This window comes from Pseudopodoces humilis, chromosome 1 (assembly GCF_049639895.1).
Source record: "Pseudopodoces humilis isolate 2021_Gansu_Grassland_sample_001 chromosome 1, ASM4963989v1, whole genome shotgun sequence".
NCBI lineage: Eukaryota > Metazoa > Chordata > Aves > Passeriformes > Paridae > Pseudopodoces > Pseudopodoces humilis.
The window spans coordinates 77546622-77566913 of record NC_142200.1 but is presented as its reverse complement, the minus strand read 5'-3'; the positions used below and the strand labels follow the sequence as shown (position 1 = coordinate 77566913).

The 20292-nt window shown below is 35.5% G+C and overlaps 1 protein-coding gene across 2 annotated transcripts in view; it reads left to right on the top strand.

Moving 5' to 3' along the window:
• CDH12 (cadherin 12) overlaps window positions 1-19617 on the top strand; it is a 226168-nt gene extending 206551 nt beyond the window's left edge. For both annotated transcript variants that reach the window (XM_088064657.1, XM_088064699.1), the window contains exons 8-12: window positions 3312-3448; window positions 10324-10445; window positions 11055-11172; window positions 15495-15746; window positions 19007-19617. In XM_088064657.1, coding sequence (XP_087920783.1) covers window positions 3312-3448; window positions 10324-10445; window positions 11055-11172; window positions 15495-15746; window positions 19007-19503 — 1126 coding nt within the window. In that variant the 3' untranslated portion in view covers window positions 19504-19617. The remainder of the gene's footprint in view (window positions 1-3311; window positions 3449-10323; window positions 10446-11054; window positions 11173-15494; window positions 15747-19006) is intronic.
• Window positions 19618-20292: the final 675 nt, after the last annotated feature.

Genomic DNA, 20292 nt, shown 5'->3' with positions numbered 1-20292 from the left:
ACACACTCCCTGCCATCAACAATATAACCTGGAATACACTTCTCTGCTGGAAAGAATATTCAGGGAGACATATAAGTCAAAATTTCTTCCCTGTCAGTGAATATGAAGGATATCACTGTCTGGTACTGAAAGCTGCCAGGCAGGCCTGTTCAGGGGCCTCTGAAAAATAATTCTGCTTTGTCCTGTAGCAACAAGTCCTCCCTAACTTTTCAAGGAAAGAAATGCCTCTTAGGATTAGTGCTCTTATCCATGGTCGGTCTTGCAGGCACTCTAAGCAGTCAAATAAACCAATCTCAGTTGCTTCAAACTGCTAGAGCATGACTGGAAGATCTAGACAGCTGTCCTAATACCAGTATTTCAACAGTGTTCCTCTGTGTATCCCAACCTCACAAGAAATGTCAGGCTTTATGTCCCAGATATCTGGGTTTATCTCTGGAAAGAGATAAACTGACTTTTCTGACTCGTTACAGACTTTTCTGGTTGGAGACATTTTCTCCATTTCTCCTTTTCTTCGAAGTATTTCCTCCATGTTAAGGGCAGAGCTCAGTCTATGCAGTCTGCCTTAGAAAGAGATTAGCTGTTGCTGTCCTATTTACAAAAAATTGCACAATAAGCATCAGCGTGTGAAAGTGATTTCTGCCTATAAAAGGAAACTACATTTTCTTAGGGCCTTTGTCAAAAGTGACCTCCCCTTGGGGTGTCTCAAAAAACTTCTGTTTCAAGACCAGATAGATGGTCTCCCATTCACTATTTTCTTAAGCTTTATAGACTTACTGATGTATTGGGACTAATTCTGTGTCCAGAAGATCTGCCTGTAAAGGGATTTTCTGCTAGGTATGTTTTCTTGGGTACTATACATGGAGAACCAATGAAAGGAGGAAGAATGGATGCTTGTTTTCAGCTTTTCCTGTCAATTTATCTGGTTTAGACAATACATCTCCAATAACAATGCCTATACCTCTCCATTCTGTAGTCTAATTGAATATGTAGATTCTTAAAATGAGAGAAGCTGAAACAACATGCCTAGTTAAAGCTTATGTGCAGCACATGGAGAGAGAAGGAAGGGATATCTCTAAAGATAATGTCAAAATTAAAATAAGTAAATAAAAATACTAACAGTGTTAATGGTGATGACAATAGTTTTCACACTATTAACACAGTGAAGGTGAAGGCAATGAATTTGGAAGAAGAGCTACGGTTCTGCTTTTATCAATGTGTTTAATTCCCATTTCCATGGAACCCAAGAGGAATTCTGCCATACATACCAGCAGGAGTAGTGCTAGTCTTTGATCCTGTTGATGCTTATGGTTAGGCACACTGGGCCTGTGCATGAAGTTAATCACCTGTGTGAATGATTCCAGACAGACAATCAGATTCTGATCCTACAAATATTCGTGCTTGAACTTCACTTCAAACACCACAGTGTTCATGCTTAATATCTTTCCTGTACTTTCAAAGCCTCCTGGTGAAGGAAGCCATCCCCTACACGGTGCTTTTTTCCCTGGCTCATACTGTGATGTGCAGGGTACTCAGGCAAAGTTAATCTTCCTAAGGAGAAATAAAAGCCAAGTTGCTTTCTCATGCTTTGAACTCATTTATTTGTGTGTTGCTGCATATTTAATTTTGGAAGAAATTATAATTTATTAAACATGAAAAGCCTGACAGAATAATTTTGCTGCTCCTGAGAGAGTGTCTTAGGGTAATGATATTTCTAATAAATGGTTTATATATTTTTCATAATTTTAATGTCAAGCAAATTTGAACAAAGAGATTGAAATTACAAATATGGGTAGATAATAATATCATATTCAAGAAAATGTGCCTGCTCAACTATGCAAAAGGATACATGCTGCCTTTAGCAAACCACTTCTGAAGCTTTTCAATTAAAGCTGTAAGCTGGTAATAATGACTTGTCAAAAGACAAACTAACCTATTCCATCTACAGATAGGATTTTTTTTGGTGATTTTGGTTGAACAAAATGTCTCCAAACAAACACATCACCTTATTTGTGGCTTTTTTGCTCTTCGAGTCTTCCAGAGCTTTTAGCATTCTTAGTATCAAGTAGAAATATTTTCCTTGTGAATATGACATATTCTCCTTCCTACCATTGCTTCCTCCTACAGAAGTAAACAAACACAGTGTTTATCATTCTATTCCCTCTATATTAAACACATAAATAACTCTAATTAGAGTTGAAAAAAAACAGCTTTTATTCTTATTCTCACTGGTTTACGTGAATTGAGGTGTGATAGGAGTGGTTCTCTAGGCTTTATAATATTCTGAATGTACTTGTTGTTGAACGCCATTTTGTTCTTATTGTCTACTGCTCACAAATGGCTTTCTCAATTTCATCCTGCCTAGTTTTTGAGAAACACTATCAAGGTATGAAGAGACTAACAATGAAAAGGAAATTAGTAGCTGGCGGCAATTGCATCAGAAAAAATATTATTCTGTTATGACTGCAAACAGTAGTATCAAATGTGAAAATAGACTTTCAAATTAATTAGCATTTAAGGGAAATGGGTTTGGGATAGCTATCACATTGCTTTTAAGCAGCTGTGTTTACAGGTGCATCTCTGCTTTCTATTCCTCACTAGAGAAAAATAAGAAATAAGTACACATTTCTAGTTTTAAATTTGTTCTTTGTTCATGCTTCTTGAAAATAAAGGATCGGGAGAACAAAACAAAATAAAACAGCACAAAACAATGGTATTTACCTGTTCCTCACAAGTCCAGTGAAAGGTACCTATTCTTCACAAAGGCAAAGTGTTGTTTATTGATCCTATATATGTGTGGGAATAAGCATACTCTTCTCCGTCTCCCTTGCTCTAACCCTGCCAAAATCCTTTAGGACACCTCTTTGTGAGGATATGTCCAGCCCACTGCAGCTACAAATGTATGTAAAGGGACTGGATCTGGCACACTCTTTGTCACCATCCATACCTCAAGCCCTATTTCACATACCTTTTCTCTTTTTCCCTCTAAGCCTATATAGTACAGTCCCAAACTGGCTGATATAAGTAATCAGGGTCACAGAAGATTGCATCAGCTTCTTGGGACTTCAAGGTTTTCAATAATCTAAACACCAGGAGTATTAAGTCTTTTATTATATCTTATTATTTCCCCTTGAGCATTCCAACTCTGCAAAAACAGAAATAAACAAATCATTCTTTATTGTCTTCCTCCTGAAAGGATGGTAATAGCTGGGAAGAGAAAAATAACAAAACTAGAGGTGGCTACACTGCTGCTATGATAAATGAGTAATCTTTGCACATTTGCATCTGCTTTCTTTAATATTTTTCACATACAGATACTTCATGGATTGGAAGAACGATGTGGACAGCTACTTTACAATAGACGCTACTGAAGGAACCATTGCTACTAATGAATTACTGGACAGAGAAAGCACAGCACAATACAATTTCTCTATAATTGCAAGTAAAGTTAGTAAGTATGACACAAACTGAATTAATATGCTAATATGGTATTTTTCTCAGAATGTAATGCTCAGGTATAAATATAATGTGAAGAGTGCTTGAATTGCCAAGAGTTTATTTAAGAAGGTTCAATGAATATCATTTTCCCAGACTTGTGAGGATAATTGTGATGTTCAATCAGCCCTGTTTACTAAGGTTTTGCTAGCAGACCTCATGTAACCACAGCTCCCTTAGAAGCTGAAATACATTTTGTCAGCATGGAGAGCATGAGGAGCTGTATGCGTGACTTACAGTTCTGATTTCTGAATTTGTAAGTCACTTCATATGAAATTAGGTTAATCAAATAACGGGTCTGTCAATGTGCTTTTTGAAGAAAAATTTAGAAATTTAAATTTAGAAAAATGTAAAGAGTCATTTGATACTCTGATAAAAAGTAAACTAAAATTGTCAAGATTTAATGTTCTAAATGAACTAATCTGTGTGCTGTATCACTGCTCTTTTATCTCTGCCCAAAATTTTATGCCTAACCCCTTCTTTTCTTGTCCTACATGATTTGTGGTGGGATAATTTAAATTCTTGTCTTTGTGTCTTCTGCATAGCCTTTTTTTTTTATAAAAAGTCCCTTCTTCCACTATATCATGTAGCTGCAACTTTCTTCATTGCCATCCACATCTGTGGCATTTCGCATTCATGTCTCATTGTCGAACTGTAACTCTCATAAGTGTATCTCACGCTTTGAGTACAAGCCTTTTGGTCACCCAGCAGTTGTGCAAAGGCCACAGAATTCTTTCTGTTGACATCAACAGGCTGTAGAAGAGGGTCCTGCTGTATTTCTTATTCATTCTATGTTTATATGTCAGAAAATGCTAGTTTCAGTAGCAAAAAACATGTTTTCTTTAATGTATTGCTTGGCTGAGTCTTCAAAAGTTAATACATGTTACTAACAGGAAGAGGGAGATTTGGGAAGCAGAGATGGTAAGTATTATTTCAGATAAAAACCCAGATTCTTAGTTGGAGTTATCTCAAAAAGAACCATGGGCTCACTCCTTATAACCTGAAAATGTGGAGAACACCAGTCAAATGAACACTTGAATTTCATCCATAGACTGGAAAAGACATAGACTAACAGAGAAGCCTAAGCTGTCAGAAGTGGTTGAGTTCATGGAAATACATGTGCAAGTGTATATTCACAGAAAACCCAGCAGAACTGCAATTTGTTTCCAGAGAAACTGAAAGGCAGGCAGACACAGAAGGAAGCTCTCATCATGGTATATGTTTCAGTAAAGCTTAACTATTTAGACTTAATAGTGGGCAAAGGATATTTGAGATTTGTAAATTTTTTTTTCCTGCAGTAAGGAAAAAGTTTTAACAAACTTGATTTAAATCTGTTTATTATTCCCAAGAGTAACTAAAGATTTCTAAAAACCTGAAATTTATTTGTCCATGGACATATATACAACAGTATGACATTTAAGCAGAGCTGTAGCAAGCAGGATATATTTTGAAATCCCCAGTTTTATCAATTGCTATGTTAAGAATCTGCACCTAAAATATAGCTGTGCTTCATTGCAGTATATCCCAAAATATTTATACATTGACCATTATCTATAATGGCAACAAAAATTTCCTTATCTCTACTACAATAGTGAGGAGGATTCGAGGTGTAGTAACTGTCAAAACTTTATGTGCAATTGTCTGACTAAGAGCATAGAAATAAAAGTGGAGGATCGAGGGATGACACACCGCACAAAAGCAAAATATAACAGATAGAGAGAAAATAAAATTGAAAAAGATTGAGGAGAAATTGCTATATTTGAAGAATTACTGATACAAAAAATTGCTGTCCAGTGTTGACATAGAAACTGAAACTGTCATTCCTTATCACAGAAAAAACACACTGAGAAGTGCCTTGACATATACATGACTATGTAAAAAGGAGGTCCAGTATTGAAATTAGCTGCAAAAACTTTGTTCAGAAAAGAACAGATAGTATTGTTACTGAAGTATTTTCACTTCCTGGTGATCTTATCTCCCTGTAAGGACATATATGTATATATATATAAAATTTATAAAATAAAAATAAATAAGTAGACTCGTTATTTAAAAACTGCATTGCTAAAATTTTGTTTTCTCATTGTGAGAGAATAACAACAACAAAACCACCCACATATTTTAGTCACATCCTAATGGTCATTCTGTAAACTAAATTTTCTTGAATTGTCCCTGAATGGAGATGTTTTTAAGCAGGAGATGGATGATTGTTCTGCAGACATGCTGATGATGAGACATACACAAAGAGAGCTGAATACAGAACATCCCAAACCCCTTCATAGATAATAAAATATATATATGTAATGTATATTATAGTATATATATAATACATATATTATATATTATATATTATGTATTATAGTATATATAATACATCTAATATATTATGTATTATATATATTATACATTATATATTATATATCATATATATTATATATTATATATTATATATACTATATACTATATATTATGTATTACATATTACATGCTATATGTTATATATATTCTATATATATATATATATTTATATAATCTATATAGAACAAATTCTATATAGAACAAAGTCCTTGAGCAGGTGGAGGATGTTTCAGACTCACATTGTTTTCCCCCATTTCACTTCCCAATTTCTCTGTACTTCTTCTCATTACATGACTGTATTTCATTGTAGTTTGTTGTTTGGTTTCTAAATTCTTAGAATAAATCAACACCCTAGTAGCCTGCATGGTTGTTGTTTCTGAACATTTTTGATGCCACAGAAACTATCCAAACTAATAAATTAAGCATGGCTCTCATTCATTTCAAGCACAAAGGCCAGCTGGCATGAAGTAGCTTATTTATATGCCTTCTTACCTTCCAGAGTCCCCATATGTAAATCAATCCTTTAGGGTAGTCCCTGCCCTTACTAATTCCCAGCACATGCATGTGAATTGTCCACAAGACCACTAGTTGCCCCAGGCCAAAACTGTACCAAGATCTGCTATAAGAGCATAATGGCATATAAATATCATAGTCCAGTGTTCAAAATTCCTCCATATGCTGCCTAATTACATAGCATGGAAGTTTCCAATTTACAAAAGAGGATATAGATAAAAATGCAGAAGAGTTTACTTCTGCTTTCCTGTCCTCAAGGCATAATTTTAGGATAAAAATAAAGTAATAATCCTCCCTTTCCAAACCATCTTCCCAGCTTACCTGTCTATGCCAAATTTTTGAGAATGTTAAAAAAGTCACCTTAAACCTCAAGATGGAGCTGATCTTCTCCTGCATACCTTAACTGGGATTAAGGAATCAGCAGTTCTCCTCAATAGTCAGTATCTATTTTCTCAGATACCTTGGATTTTCACAAGCTCATTATTCAAAGAATGTTATAGGCTTTCTACTGCTGTAATAGCTTTGAACCATTAAGGTGTTGAAAAATGATGTTAATCAAGTAAAAAAAAGGAAGCAAGTTGGTCACTGTCTTACAGACAGGAAAAACAAGGGAAGATGAAGTCAACTAATTAATTAAGTTGATAAAATAAATTAATGAAGCTAATTAATTTTCCTTTATCTTACAGGCAGATTTGAAACATGAAATCAGTTTCTTAATTTCTAGGCATGTGATTTAACCAGTTTGTCTTTTAATTTTTGTAATCTGGGTTTAAAAGGCATAAGCAGATGTTTTTAGTGACCCACTCACTGATACCAGCATGCACATCACGATTGTGTTCATAGGGTTCATAAAGACTTGATTTTGAGAGAAACGACAACCAAACTCCAGAGAAAATGGAGGTCAAGCCTACAAAGTAGTATTTTAAATGCAATTCTTCATGCTTGTTCACATCAAGTATTTCACATCTTTGGTATTTTGTATGAATTCAAAGCTATAAACATTCTTCTTGCAGTCTTCATTTATATACATAAGTAGTTAAAGTGATGTCAGTGCAAACCAGAAAGAAAATCATATAAACAATATGAAAACCTGAAATAAGTTGATCATAGATTCTGGTAATTCTGTTTACTTTCATATCTGACTTTTCCAGACCATTTATTCAATGTAAAATTGTAGTTTGCTGAAATACTTTGGAAGAGATTTTGGCCTCTAATATATCTTTCAAAGAACCACAGAGAATAAATCAGATACCATCAGTGAGAAATAAATGTAAAAACTATACCCATAGACTCATGTATATTTCCAGAGCATGCTATCCTGTTGTGATTTTGAAGGAAAAAAAAGTCAAATCCTTTTGCTGGTTTTAAAAATATAGGTCACATACTACGCAAACTGTTGCAAAAAGCAGAAAAAAATCATTTCGACAAGCTACTTTACAAAAATGCAACCTAAAAGATTTCTTAAAGAAACTGAAATGTCTAGCAGAAGTTATCAAAATCATCTGATATTTCCATGTACGTGGTGCATGAATTTAGAACACATTCACTTTTTTATTGGAAAGGCATTGTGAACATATTCTTAAAAGGAAATTAAGATCTATGCCTATATTTTTAAGGTGATGCATTAATCTCTGATTTATTTGAAGAATGTCTCCTGAACTCCTGTCCTCATTGTTGTACCTTAAAATGAACACACACATAAAAAACATCTAAAGCAAAACCTGAGTTACTCCATGTGAGTTGATGTGTCCTTTTCAGTGAGTGCTTCTAGGAGGGAAGTTTTAGGCCAAGTTGTTTCTCCCAGTAGCTGTGTGAATTTGACCTGTTCAGGGATTTTCTGATCTCTCTATGGAGGTCTTGCCCTCTACTGAATAAAGTAACTTCTTAGTATTTTTTTTATTTCCTATTATACAAAGGAACCAATTGTGAACAAGTGATCTATCTAGATTTCTTCCAGCTCTTCAGTCACCTAAAGAATGAGTGCCTAAACCCTAGTTGCTAGACCAAACTGTGTCTTCAATTGTACTGCACAATGCCTTGCTCCACAGAGACATTCTGCAAGAAGGGATGATGTTGAACTGGAAATGAACAAGAATTTAAAGAGATGTCATGATTTTCTATTAAATATTAAATATTTCTCTATTAAATTCATAGGTATGGATTAAAAATGTGTGATCTGGGTAGTGCATTATTGTTGTCTTCTAGATTTCAAGCTGTGTTTATTGCATGGTCAGTTTATCTATTACTTGTAAACAGGTGAAACAAAGTTCATCTTGCAGCTAGTCGTATGTAATGAGGAAATCATTGGGGAATACCTTTGGTTTTGACAGAGGTCTCCTGAAACTACTATTGCATTTAGTAATTCCTAAGAATAAGGAAGAAATCATGCACATTCTTTACAGTGACAACTTGAAGAGACTTTGCCCCTTGCTGCGTTAGTTATAAACAAAAGAAATGCCAAGGATTATACAAACTGCAAAGCAAGTGACCAATGCAAATAATTTGAAGGGTCCATTGAGGGCCATGAAGATGATCAGAGGGTTGGAGCATGTCTCCTATGAAGACAGGCTGAGACAATTGAGCTTTAACAGCCTGGAGAAGAGAACAGTGTGGGATGACCTAATTGTGGCCTTTCAGCACCTGAGGGGAGCCAACAAGACAGCAGCATGTAGTGAGAGGACAAGGGGAAATGGTTTCAAACTGAAAGAGAATAGATTTGGATTGGATATGAGGTAGAAATTCTTTACAGTGAGGGTGCTGCGGCACTGGAACAGGTTGCCCAGAGAAGTTGTGGGTTCCCCATCCCTGGAAGCATTCACGACCAAGCTGGAAGGGACTTTGAGCAATCTGGTTTAATGGAAGGTGTCTCTGCAAGTGGCAGGGGCCTTGAAACTAGATGATCTTTAAATCTTGTTCCCACCCAAGCCATTCTGTTATTCTATGATTCTATGATTTATTCCTGAGGATTCAAGACAACTCCCCTTGTACTTAAACGTGGTTGGTCCCATGTTGTCATTCCTAAATCACCCTGATTTATAACATAGATTTTTTTTGGTAGTTAACTGTTTCTGCCACTCATCTTAAGTCAAAAAGGATAAAATAATTATATTTTTGACTCACCAGCTATCCTATTTTTCATCTATTTGCTATTTTGCAGGAGGTCTCAGCATAAAGTAAAAGAGAACATTATCTACTTTGTATCGAACTAGTGTCTCTGTTTTGTCAGACATTGCATTTATGAGTAAACATGTTTATAAAATGCATCCAGTGACTGATGAAGACTATCTGTAGAGGAAGGACAGTGGAAAGAAATATGGTGTATACTGTTGTTTAACATTTGTTTTGCACAAAAGTATTTGCTGCCTGAAAACACCTTTGCAGTTAAATAAATAACTTCCACCGTATGGCCAAATAGTTGTATGCTAGCTGTGCATGCATGTTTCACTGATAAATTTAACACTGACTCTGGATTTCAGCAAGATTTTGTTTTTTTCATATCTTTTTCTCTTTCTCTGTCTTCTAAATTGGTATGCTCTGCTTGCCTCTTTAATATCTTGAAGATGTAAACAATGGCTAGGCAGTAAATATTGATTTTCTGCACTTGGTTGTGGAAAACAGAATTCAGTTTGAATCATTGGAAGTGTTTTCCACAGGCTTAGTAAAAAGTGATTGGAGAAAAGTTTGTGTCCTTAGTAACAGGTTTTTCACTTTTTTTCACTATTTTCCATTTATGCTTCAATAAACATAATCATGCTGATTGATTCCTTAACCCATGGCGAGTAATGGGTCAGAGTCTGTTACAAATTGATAATAAGTTTGCTTCTGTTTTCTTCTTAGTTAATCAGAAATAAATGGAATTCCAGGGCTTTTGGGAGTCACAGTACTGAGATCACAAGCTTATGACAGCTTATGAAACTGGTGATGACAACAAACATAACACTTTTCTTCTAAAATTATTTATAGGTAACCCACTATTAACCAGCAAAGTCAATGTTATAATAAATGTTTTGGATGTCAACGAGTTTCCTCCTGAAATTTCAGTTCCATATGAGACATCTGTATGTGAAAATGCCAAGCCAGGACAGGTATTTCAAATTTGTAATGCTTGCTCTTATGCTTTCTCTGTCATTATTATTTAAAGCTGTAGAAATTTCTGGGTTCAAAAATTACATCATGGTCAGAATTCTTCTACAAAAAAAATGTCAGTTTTGGAAATACATATTGGAATTGTGTTTGTTGACTTTTATGGTCTATTTGCAGTCTATTTTTTTATTTTATTTATTTTCTCCAATTACATGGGCCTGAGCCACCCTTGACTCTGCATTTAATAGCTATGAGAGGAGAAAGAATCTCTTTCTTAAAGGGTTGTAACTGTGACAAAAGTAGTAGCAGATAAAGCGAAGCACAACCAAAAGCCATCACTAACATTTTAACATAGACAGTAAATATTAAATAACTTGAATATATGGTAAATCTCTCTGGTTTTCATTATATATGTCAAAACAAGACTTTCTGAGTTCTCTGGTGGTTGAAGAATTTAGACTTCTTGCCTCCACAGCCCAGTGTATTAAGGGAATGACAGTAATCCAGCAAAACTTCACTTTCAACAGTTTCATTTGATGTTCACTTTGCACTTTTACAAAAACTGTTTCTCTTAGAAGAGTGAACTGACTTCAGAATTAATCTGGTTTCAGGTGATACAGACCATCACAGCAGCAGATAAAGATTTGTCACCAGCTGGGCAAAGGTTTTCCTTCAAACTGTCATCTGAGGCTTCCAACAAACCAAACTTCACAGTCCATGACTACAGAAGTAAGTTGGTTACCCATATCTCTCTTTCAGAGCAGCAGACTGTAGTTACAATGACAAATGTGGTTACTTTCAATTACAGTTGTGTCTGTTTTTCTTTGACATTTCTTTGACAGACCTGTTTTTCTTTGACATTTCTAATTGCTAAACTCTCTGGGACTTATATTAATATAAATTCAGGTCTTACACCTTTTCTTATTTTTAGGGGCAGGAATTTGGTGAGAACACCAAAGGCTGAGATTTCCCTACAGGCCCTCAAAAACACTGCTACCTGTTTTATTTTCTTCCTTTTATCATTCAGTATCTCAGGAAGAATCCATATGCCAATGCAGGTATACCTTTAAACAAGGCACTATTGCTGTCGTGTTTAAATACTATGACTATGCTAACCCTTTTCAAAGTACCCAGATATTGCGCTTTCTTGAGGCTACGTAGTCCTGCAGAACAGTGAGTTCTAAATACGTACAGTGCTGCTGAAGTACAACACCCTTAATAACTTGGAGATTTATACAACAGGCATGTCTGATTTTCTTCCAACTTTTGTTGTAACTAAATATATTTTCCTTTTTTTTCCTTATTAACTTGAACTCTTCTGTTAGATGGCAAACAAACCAAGATGAAAAAATGCATCTTTTTTCTACAGTAAGCATCTTCAAGGACGTAGTCTTGTGAGCAGACACTGCTAAAACATAATAAACTGTAGTAAATTTTTATCACTAACTACTTTAATCAAATAAGAGAAAAAGGAGTATTTGAGCTATTAGATGATCTTTAAATAACTGTGATAAGCTTTTAATATAAAAGGATTTACATTATATTTCAAAGAAAGAACACCTAAAGTCATCCAACAAAGTTAAAAAAATATTAGACTGTGCGGGTTATAAGTATCACTATCTTAAACAGTATATTATTCTTCATTTTTTTAATTGTTGTTTTAAATTTAAATTTGAGGTTACATTGATTTTGAGGTAAAGGTTTCTTTCTTGAGAATTAAGTGACCCATTCCCTTGAAGTGCAAGAAATGAATAATGCACCAATGAAATAAAATTGCAAAATCTTTCTTTCAGGCTTTAAAAGAATGTATTTAAATAATATATATGGCCCACATAATTTTTGAAGACATGCACTATGGATATTGTAAACTAGAGTCAACAAATTAGCTAACAACTATTGATCCTGAAGAAACTTTAGGAAGACATAAATTTGAAAAAACAAACTGTGCTTCTTTTATCTTTATAGCTCTCCTGTGAAGCTGATACAATGAAAATGGTTTACTCCCAAACTTAATAGTGACTTTTATCTTTGTGTGTCATAGATATTTAAAAGAATTGAACAGATGAGCAAAGAACTTCACTTAAGGACGCGTAAATAGAGGATATAGTGAAGCCACTCATACTCTTGTAGACATGAATAATAGTACTTATAAAACCAAAACTATGGAGAAATAAAGCATTTTATCAAAGGGCATTCAAACAGTTTTCATGAGACACACAGCTCAATGAATATGAAGGATGACTTTACAACAGATCCAAGTCCCTTACTTCTGGCCTTAGAAGACTAGGACACTGCTCTGCTCCAGAACATATTTCAAGGCCCATATGGGAAGAACCATCACAATGATATGTCTTAGAACATAAATATTATATCTCTAAATACCTTTAATTTTTTTATGGTAAAGATTTCTTTAAAGTAAGAGCTTTAATTTCTTATTTTTTTCTTGTCTGTTTCCTAAAATATCCTTTAAATTCACTAAGGTGTTGGGTGTTGGTTTGTTTTTTTGGTTTTGTTTTTAAGTAAGGACAAACTTCTGCTTTAAAGAAGTCTTCTCAGGTAATATTAACAGATTTAATGAATTAAAATAATCTTTAAGTCTGTACAGTAATTACAGCTTTTGTAAAGTGTGCTTAGCATATGAGTTTGGTGAGGAAATTGTTCAAATATTATTAGATAATTAAAATTTCTCTGTTTAAACCAGTAATGTTGGCACTGAGATGATCTTGGATCTTGGTTATCTGTTCATGAAGCTTCACTACTGTATAAAAACAAGTGCAATATTCCAATAGAAAGTGGAAACTACCAAGACGAACTTTTAAAAGTATTTCTTAACAACTGGGGGAAAAAATGAAAAATAAAAAAAAAAGTAAGCTATTTGATACAATGTCAAGAAAAAAAAACCAAACAAACAATAAAAACCTTTTTTCATTATCAATGATTTGCAGAGATATTAGGAAAAAACCTGTCCAAACAAAAACCCTGTCTTGCAATATCTTCTGCCTTTTGTTTGCCACAAAGGTGGAGGAAAGTCTGCTCTGTGCAGAGTTTAGAGGCACAATAAAACAACCTTTTTGTCACTATGGAAACCTTTTAAAAACAAGTGCCATTTTCGTTTAAGTTAGCAATTATGTTAGCATCAAGCAGGTCCTTTGTAAAATCGATTTTTTCTATTTTTTGAGGACAGTGTTGTTCACTATGGTACAACTAATGCTTTTACAAGTAATGGTGACATTTAAAATTTTTAAATAAATCAAGAAGCCCTAATCCCCGTGCTATTCTATGCAACTGAAAATCACAGGTGGTCTGATACTTCAGCAGGTGTAACATTCTTGTGCTGCACCCAAGAGAAGTCAGGTCCCATACATCAGAATGTAACTTAATGAGTCGTTAATGAGGACTGGAGTGAGACAGAAGCTCAAGGTTGCCTTTCAGCAGCACTCCACCGTGTTAATAGAAGTGATGCCCTGTCAGAGATGTCGTGCTTCCAAAGGGACTGCAGAGCTCACTCTTTCTGCTTTGCTGGCCTCATTCTGCTCTCTAGAGGGCAGCTCCCATGTGGAGTGCACTCCATTGCTTGCGTAAGAGACAGAATTTCCTCTTCTCACACATATGTTATAAATTAATCTATTGCAAACAGTCTGAAGAACCAGAAGATATCTCAGTTTCTCTAGGCTCTTCTGTGTAGAGTTCAAACACCTGCCTGTGTCCATATTCTCAAAACAACTTTGAACAATTGAAAGGGGTCATAAAAGAGCAACAAAAAATGTTCAAAATCATAGAGTTAAAAGGCTGATCTGATTGAGTCTTCTCAAAGGAGGATGGCAAGCCATTTAGTTGAACTGTAAACTATTAAAGTGATCTCCATTGTTTAAATCAGAAGAAAAAACAGAAGAATATAAATAATTCTAATAATAGAAATATGGAAAAAATAGAAATAAAATTAAACTGAATATCTTCAAATTAGTTCTTAAAGATTTTATACAGTGCAGGTGATTAATCATAGAAAGAAAAAACTGAAGATGGAAGCTATTACAACTGTTCTATTTTTTTCTTTTCAAAACTAAGTGTAACTGAACTTGACCTGTCCATGCTTGAGTTTGATAAAAGGGAGGTGTCTGAAGCATTTTTTTAGCTATACACCTTCTTAATGGTGTCTAATCATAACAAATTTGTATATTTAGGGTTGCTTCTTATTGTCCTTAATCAGAACTCCATACCAGTATTTGATTGTGAAATTCAGAGCTTTTAATCCTTGTACATCATAACAAACCTCTGAAGCATGAAAACCATCATGTGACATCTTGTAAAAATATAATTAAGATATAGGTGAGATGGACAAATGGTAGCTGCAGCAGGTTACTTTCATTTAGTTCTGTCATCTCGTTAATTCCCTGATAAATTAATTTTTGTTTTGCTTTTAACGTAACTCTTTTAATCCTTACAGTATTTCTTTGCTACTTTGTTTCATTCAGGAAAAGCAGCAATAACTAACTGGGAAGAAATTACAAAGTCTAGAAGTCCATCTAATTGATAGAAGCTGTACTGATTTTCAAGTACTCAGTTCATTTCTCTAATTACTTTTAATGGGGCAGGAAAGCTAAAATGATTGCATGTTGTCCAGGTATATTACTTTGTATTTTTAAGGAAATTAATTAGTTGATAGAGACATGATTCTAAATTCATATGCAATCAAAATCCTTTGGACCACAGGCTTGGAATGTAAGGAGATCAGGAGAAATAAACTGAAATGTCTTCAGAATCATACTTGTAATGTTTTGCTTGGGTTTTTTTTTAGTTATTTTTATCTTCTTTGAAATTTCAGCTGTTAAAATGTTTACAAGAAAAGGAATATTGTTTAAGGTTCTGCAAAAAATAACTGTACCAGTCAGAATACAATACCTTCTGTAATGGCAAAGCAAGTCAATTACATAATGCATACCATTCAACAAGTTTCAAATATGAAATACAAGGCCATTACGGAAGGTGATACAAGCTACAATATGGAATTAAGTACACAATAAAAATCTGCTAATGACTGTCATGTTTTACAGACAACACAGCTGGGATTGAAACCAGAAGAAACGGCTACAGCAGAAGGCAGCAAGAGCTGTACTTTCTTCCAATAGTAATAGAAGACAGCAGTTACCCTGTCCAGAGCAGCACAAACACTTTGACTATCCGTGTTTGCAGATGTGATTCTGACGGCACCATCCAGTCCTGTAACGTAGAAGCAATCTTCTTACCAGTCGGCCTCAGCACAGGAGCTTTGATTGCAATCTTGTTGTGTATTGTCATACTTCTAGGTTAGTTCTCATGAAGCCCTGCTAAGCGCTTTATTCTGATTTTTCACTAGCTTCACCAAGCTTTTAACAAAAGCCATGGAAAATGTGTAGCAGTTTATTTCTAGAAGAATATCCCAAAACACTGATCATAACCATGAATCTTCTTATCCATGCAATATCTCTTAATGCATTAAGATAATCAGTTTTCAGTAGAACCCAAATAATATTTTTTTCCCTGAAATTATTTTAAATATCTTTCTTGAAAGATTAATTTTTTTAGATTATTATTAAGGTAGACAAGTCCTACTGACAGTAACAGCAGTAGAGCAAAAAAAGAATGAAGAAATGGAAGAGGAGAAAATAATTGTAACATAGACTGTTACCGGCCACATCCATATAAAGATTCACAGGAAGATTATTTTTATTTCAGGCAGGCATGGATTTCATAAGGTGGCATTGTTATTTGTTCTACCTTATATTTAAATACTGCCTTATTTACAGTATATCCAAAGTGCATCTTACTTGCACAACGTAGGCTGCAGAAATCAGACTGAGTCTTACAGATGCTGGACGATGCCTCATTTTGATACTAGTGGCTTCCAAGGTCCCATGATAATTTAATGCACACCCAAAAAGAGCTCCTGACACAGAATATAACGTATGGATACCTCATTGCATTTGGATGATGCAGGTGCCACTTAAGTAAATTACTGAAGGCTCAGGGTTACATAAATAGCTTCTGATTAAGAGTGGGTAAAAGTCAGGATTTCTGCTCTGTGTCAAAAAGTTATGTTGTGAGAAAAATATTTTTTTCAAATCAGAACAAGAATGGCAAATGGTCACACATCATACGGAGTAGCAGTTAAATTCACGAATACATTCATTCTGAAGAACTTAAAACAAAACCAAAAACCAACTAAACAAAATAACTTTTCAATTTTCTTGAAGCAAGAAGAATGCTGTCTCCTTTGGCACAATTGCAGTTAGAGCAGGATGGATACCCCAAAACTTATCTGGGCAACATATTCCACTGCTTGACATCCTGGTGATAAAGCCTTTTTTTTCTTACATTTTTCTGGAATTTTGTGCATTTCAGTTCGTGCCCATTGCTTCTCATCCTTTGACAGCACACTTCTCAGAAAAGCTCTATCTTTGCTTCCATCCATCAGGAACTTACTCACATTGGTAAGATCCCCCTGTGACTTCTCCAGAAGACATACCTGGCTCTCTGCCTCTCCTCTGCCTCTCCTTGTGTGGTAGATGTTCCCATGCCTCAATTATCTTTGTGGTTCTACATGGACTTACTTCAGAGAGTCCATGTCCCTCTTGTAATGAGGACCCAGAACTGGGCCCAGAACTCCAAGTGTGTATAAACAGAGCAGAGGGCAATGACCATCTCACTAGACCTGCTAGCAATGTTTCTCCTAATGCAGTCCCAAATGCTGTTGATCTTCTTTGACACAAGGGTACATTGACGGCTCATGGTGAACTTGTCCACCAGGATCACAAGGCCTCATCCATCAAGTTACTTTCTGGTCAGCTGGCCAACAGCATCTCCAATATGCAGTTACGCATCTCCATGTGTGGGACTTGGAATTTCTATTTGTTGAACATAATGGAGTTCCTTTCATCCCACTCCCTCAGCTTGAAGAGATTCCTCTGAACAGTGGCACAACCACTCTTTTTTATTGCCTGAAAACTTGCAATCTACCTCACCATCTGCTTGTGTAGTCCACACTTTCTCAGGTTTTCTGAGAAGATTGCTATGAAAGATAATATCAAAAGCTTTGCTAAATAGGATAAAAGTATTGCATTTTTCTCCCTTCATCAACCAGTCACCTCATCATAGAAAGCTATCAACTGAGTTAAGCACAGCTTCACCTTCATAAATCTATCCCTGCTGCTCTTATGCCCCTTCTTCGTTCCCAGAATTATTTTCTCCATCACTTTCCTAAAAGTCAAGGTGAGACTGACTGGCTGCTAGCTCCCTAGCTCGTTCTTCTTGCCCTACTTGAAGACAGGAGTGACACTCCAGGCCTCAGAAACCTCTCCCAGTCCCCATGACCTTTCAAAAATTATTGCAAATAGTGATAGCAGTGATAGCAGCCACCTTCCTCATCATTCATGTGTGTATCTCACTATATTCCATGTACTTGTGTGCCCAGTTTGTTCAAGTATTCCCTAACCTGATCCTCTTCCACCAAGGATAAGTCTTTCTTATTCCAGACTTTCCCTCTGATCTCAGAGACATAGAATTACTGAAGGACAACTTTACCAAAACAGACAGAAACAAAGAAGCTGCTGGCTAGGTTGGCCTTTTCCGTGTCATTTGGCAATAGCTCACCTGCCCCATTCAGTAGTGGGCCCACCTTTACCTTTCTGCTCTTTTTTTTTTCTGTCTTACTTGTACAAGTCCTCTTGCTGCCCTCCTGAGATAGCACCATGTGGGCTTTGTCTTTCCTAAGCACATTCCTGTGTGTTCAGACTGTCACTGTATATTCCTCCTGGCTCACCTGTCGCTGTGTTCAACTCTTAGATGCTTTTTTTTTAATCACTGAGTTTAGTCAAGGGCTTCTTATTCATCAGTGAAGGCCTCCTGCTGCCTCTTCTTAATTTCCAGCTCCTCAGGTTGGATCTCTGTTGAGCTTGGAGGACATGATACTTGAAAATCAACCAGCTCTCTTGGACCCCTTTTCTCTCCAGAACCTTTAACACATGATTTTTTGAAGCAGATCCCTAAAGAGGCCAAAGTGTACTGTATAAAAAGCTAAAGTAGGATTATTTTTTCTGTATTTCAAAAATTCCAAATTTGAAATTATTCAAATTATTTATTTTTCAAAATTCTTTTTTTTTTTTTTTTTTTTCTGTTATACTTGGTGAGTAGGGTTTTTGGTTTAGTTCTTTATTCTTGTCTTCAAAGTGTAAATTTAGGATTCTTTTCTCTATTTTGCTATGGAAAATATTTTTTAAAAAATCACAACTCTGTCTCTCTGAACTAAAAACCTGAAGTCCTGTTCAATTCTATTTGTTTGCAAAGCAGGCCAGCAGGAAAATTATTTGATACTTTCTCCAGCAGTACAGCAAGTACTTAGGAAAGTTAGACTCTTATGGCAAAGATCAAATAATTTTTCATTGGCTAGAGCACTGCTAAGCACTGCTCTTTTCTAAGGACAAAAGTCCCTTTGATTGCTTGTGGCTTTAAAAGAAAGATATAATGATGTGTCACCAGAGTACTAAATTATTTCTGTGCATGTCTTAACTTCAGTTTTCTCTCGTTACAGTCATTGTGGTACTGTATGTAGCACTACGGAGGCAGAAGAAAAAGGACACCCTGATGACCTCTAAAGAAGACATCAGAGATAATGTTATCCACTATGATGATGAAGGAGGTGGAGAAGAGGACACCCAGGCTTTTGACATAGGTGCCCTGAGGAATCCCAAAGTGATTGAAGATAACAAAATACGCAGGGACATAAAACCAGACACCTTGCGTTTTACGCGCCACAGACCACCAGCAGAAGATAACACAGACATAAGAGATTTCATTAATCAAAGGCTGCAGGAAAATGATGTAGATCCATCTGCACCCCCTTATGACTCCTTGGCCACCTATGCTTATGAAGGCAATGGATCTGTTGCAGAGTCTCTCAGCTCTATAGACTCTCTCACTACAGAGGCAGATCAGGATTATGACTATCTGAGTGACTGGGGACCTCGCTTTAAGATCTTGGCAGATATGTTTGGAGAAGAAAGTTATAACCCTGACAAAGTCACTTAAGTACAACTACAACAGTGAAACAAAAAGAAAAGCAAACCAACCACAAATTTAAAAGATAAACCTAAGCTTTATATAAGACACAATTACTTTGATTATAAAAGACAGCAATTGTTTCCAGCAAGTTACTACATTTATCATACCGTCAGTTTTGGTTTGATTTGTGAAAGAATGATAAATCCTGTAACATACACAGGTTTCTGTTGTTGTTATTTTGTTCATCTGGAATTACACTGAGACAAGCTCAGGCCTACAAGGTGCAGTTTACTGACCTGACTTAGAAAGAAGGTAACTTTCTGGCATCACGGTGGAAGAGTGGTAGCTTTTTCGTAATTCCACTAAAGTGCCTATTGAAACTTTTATCATTTAAGTGGTAAACTGTCTGCTGTGATGGTGTTACAAAACTGAATCATAAATCAGACACGAACTTTAAGACAAGAAGCAATAGCAACATGCTGACTTCTTTTAGAAAAAAATGGAGATCACTTCATGGAGTATCTAATGACTAGAACTGTGGGGGAGGAGGGGGGTGTGTACATTGTGTTTGGGGGTTATGTTTGTTGTCTTTTTTTTTAAAGAAAACAGTATGTTGAGACATCATATTTCTTCTTCCAAAGCTTCACTGAAAATTTAAATTTAAAATGCTATTGCTCACTCTGAAGATGTAAAGCCCAAATTAAAAAGGAAAAGATCTTAGCATACATCAATGAATATTTAAAATGTTCATAGAAATACTACATTTTTCCAAAATAATAAAAAGATTGAAGCAGCTATTCCTTGATGTGAAGGAAA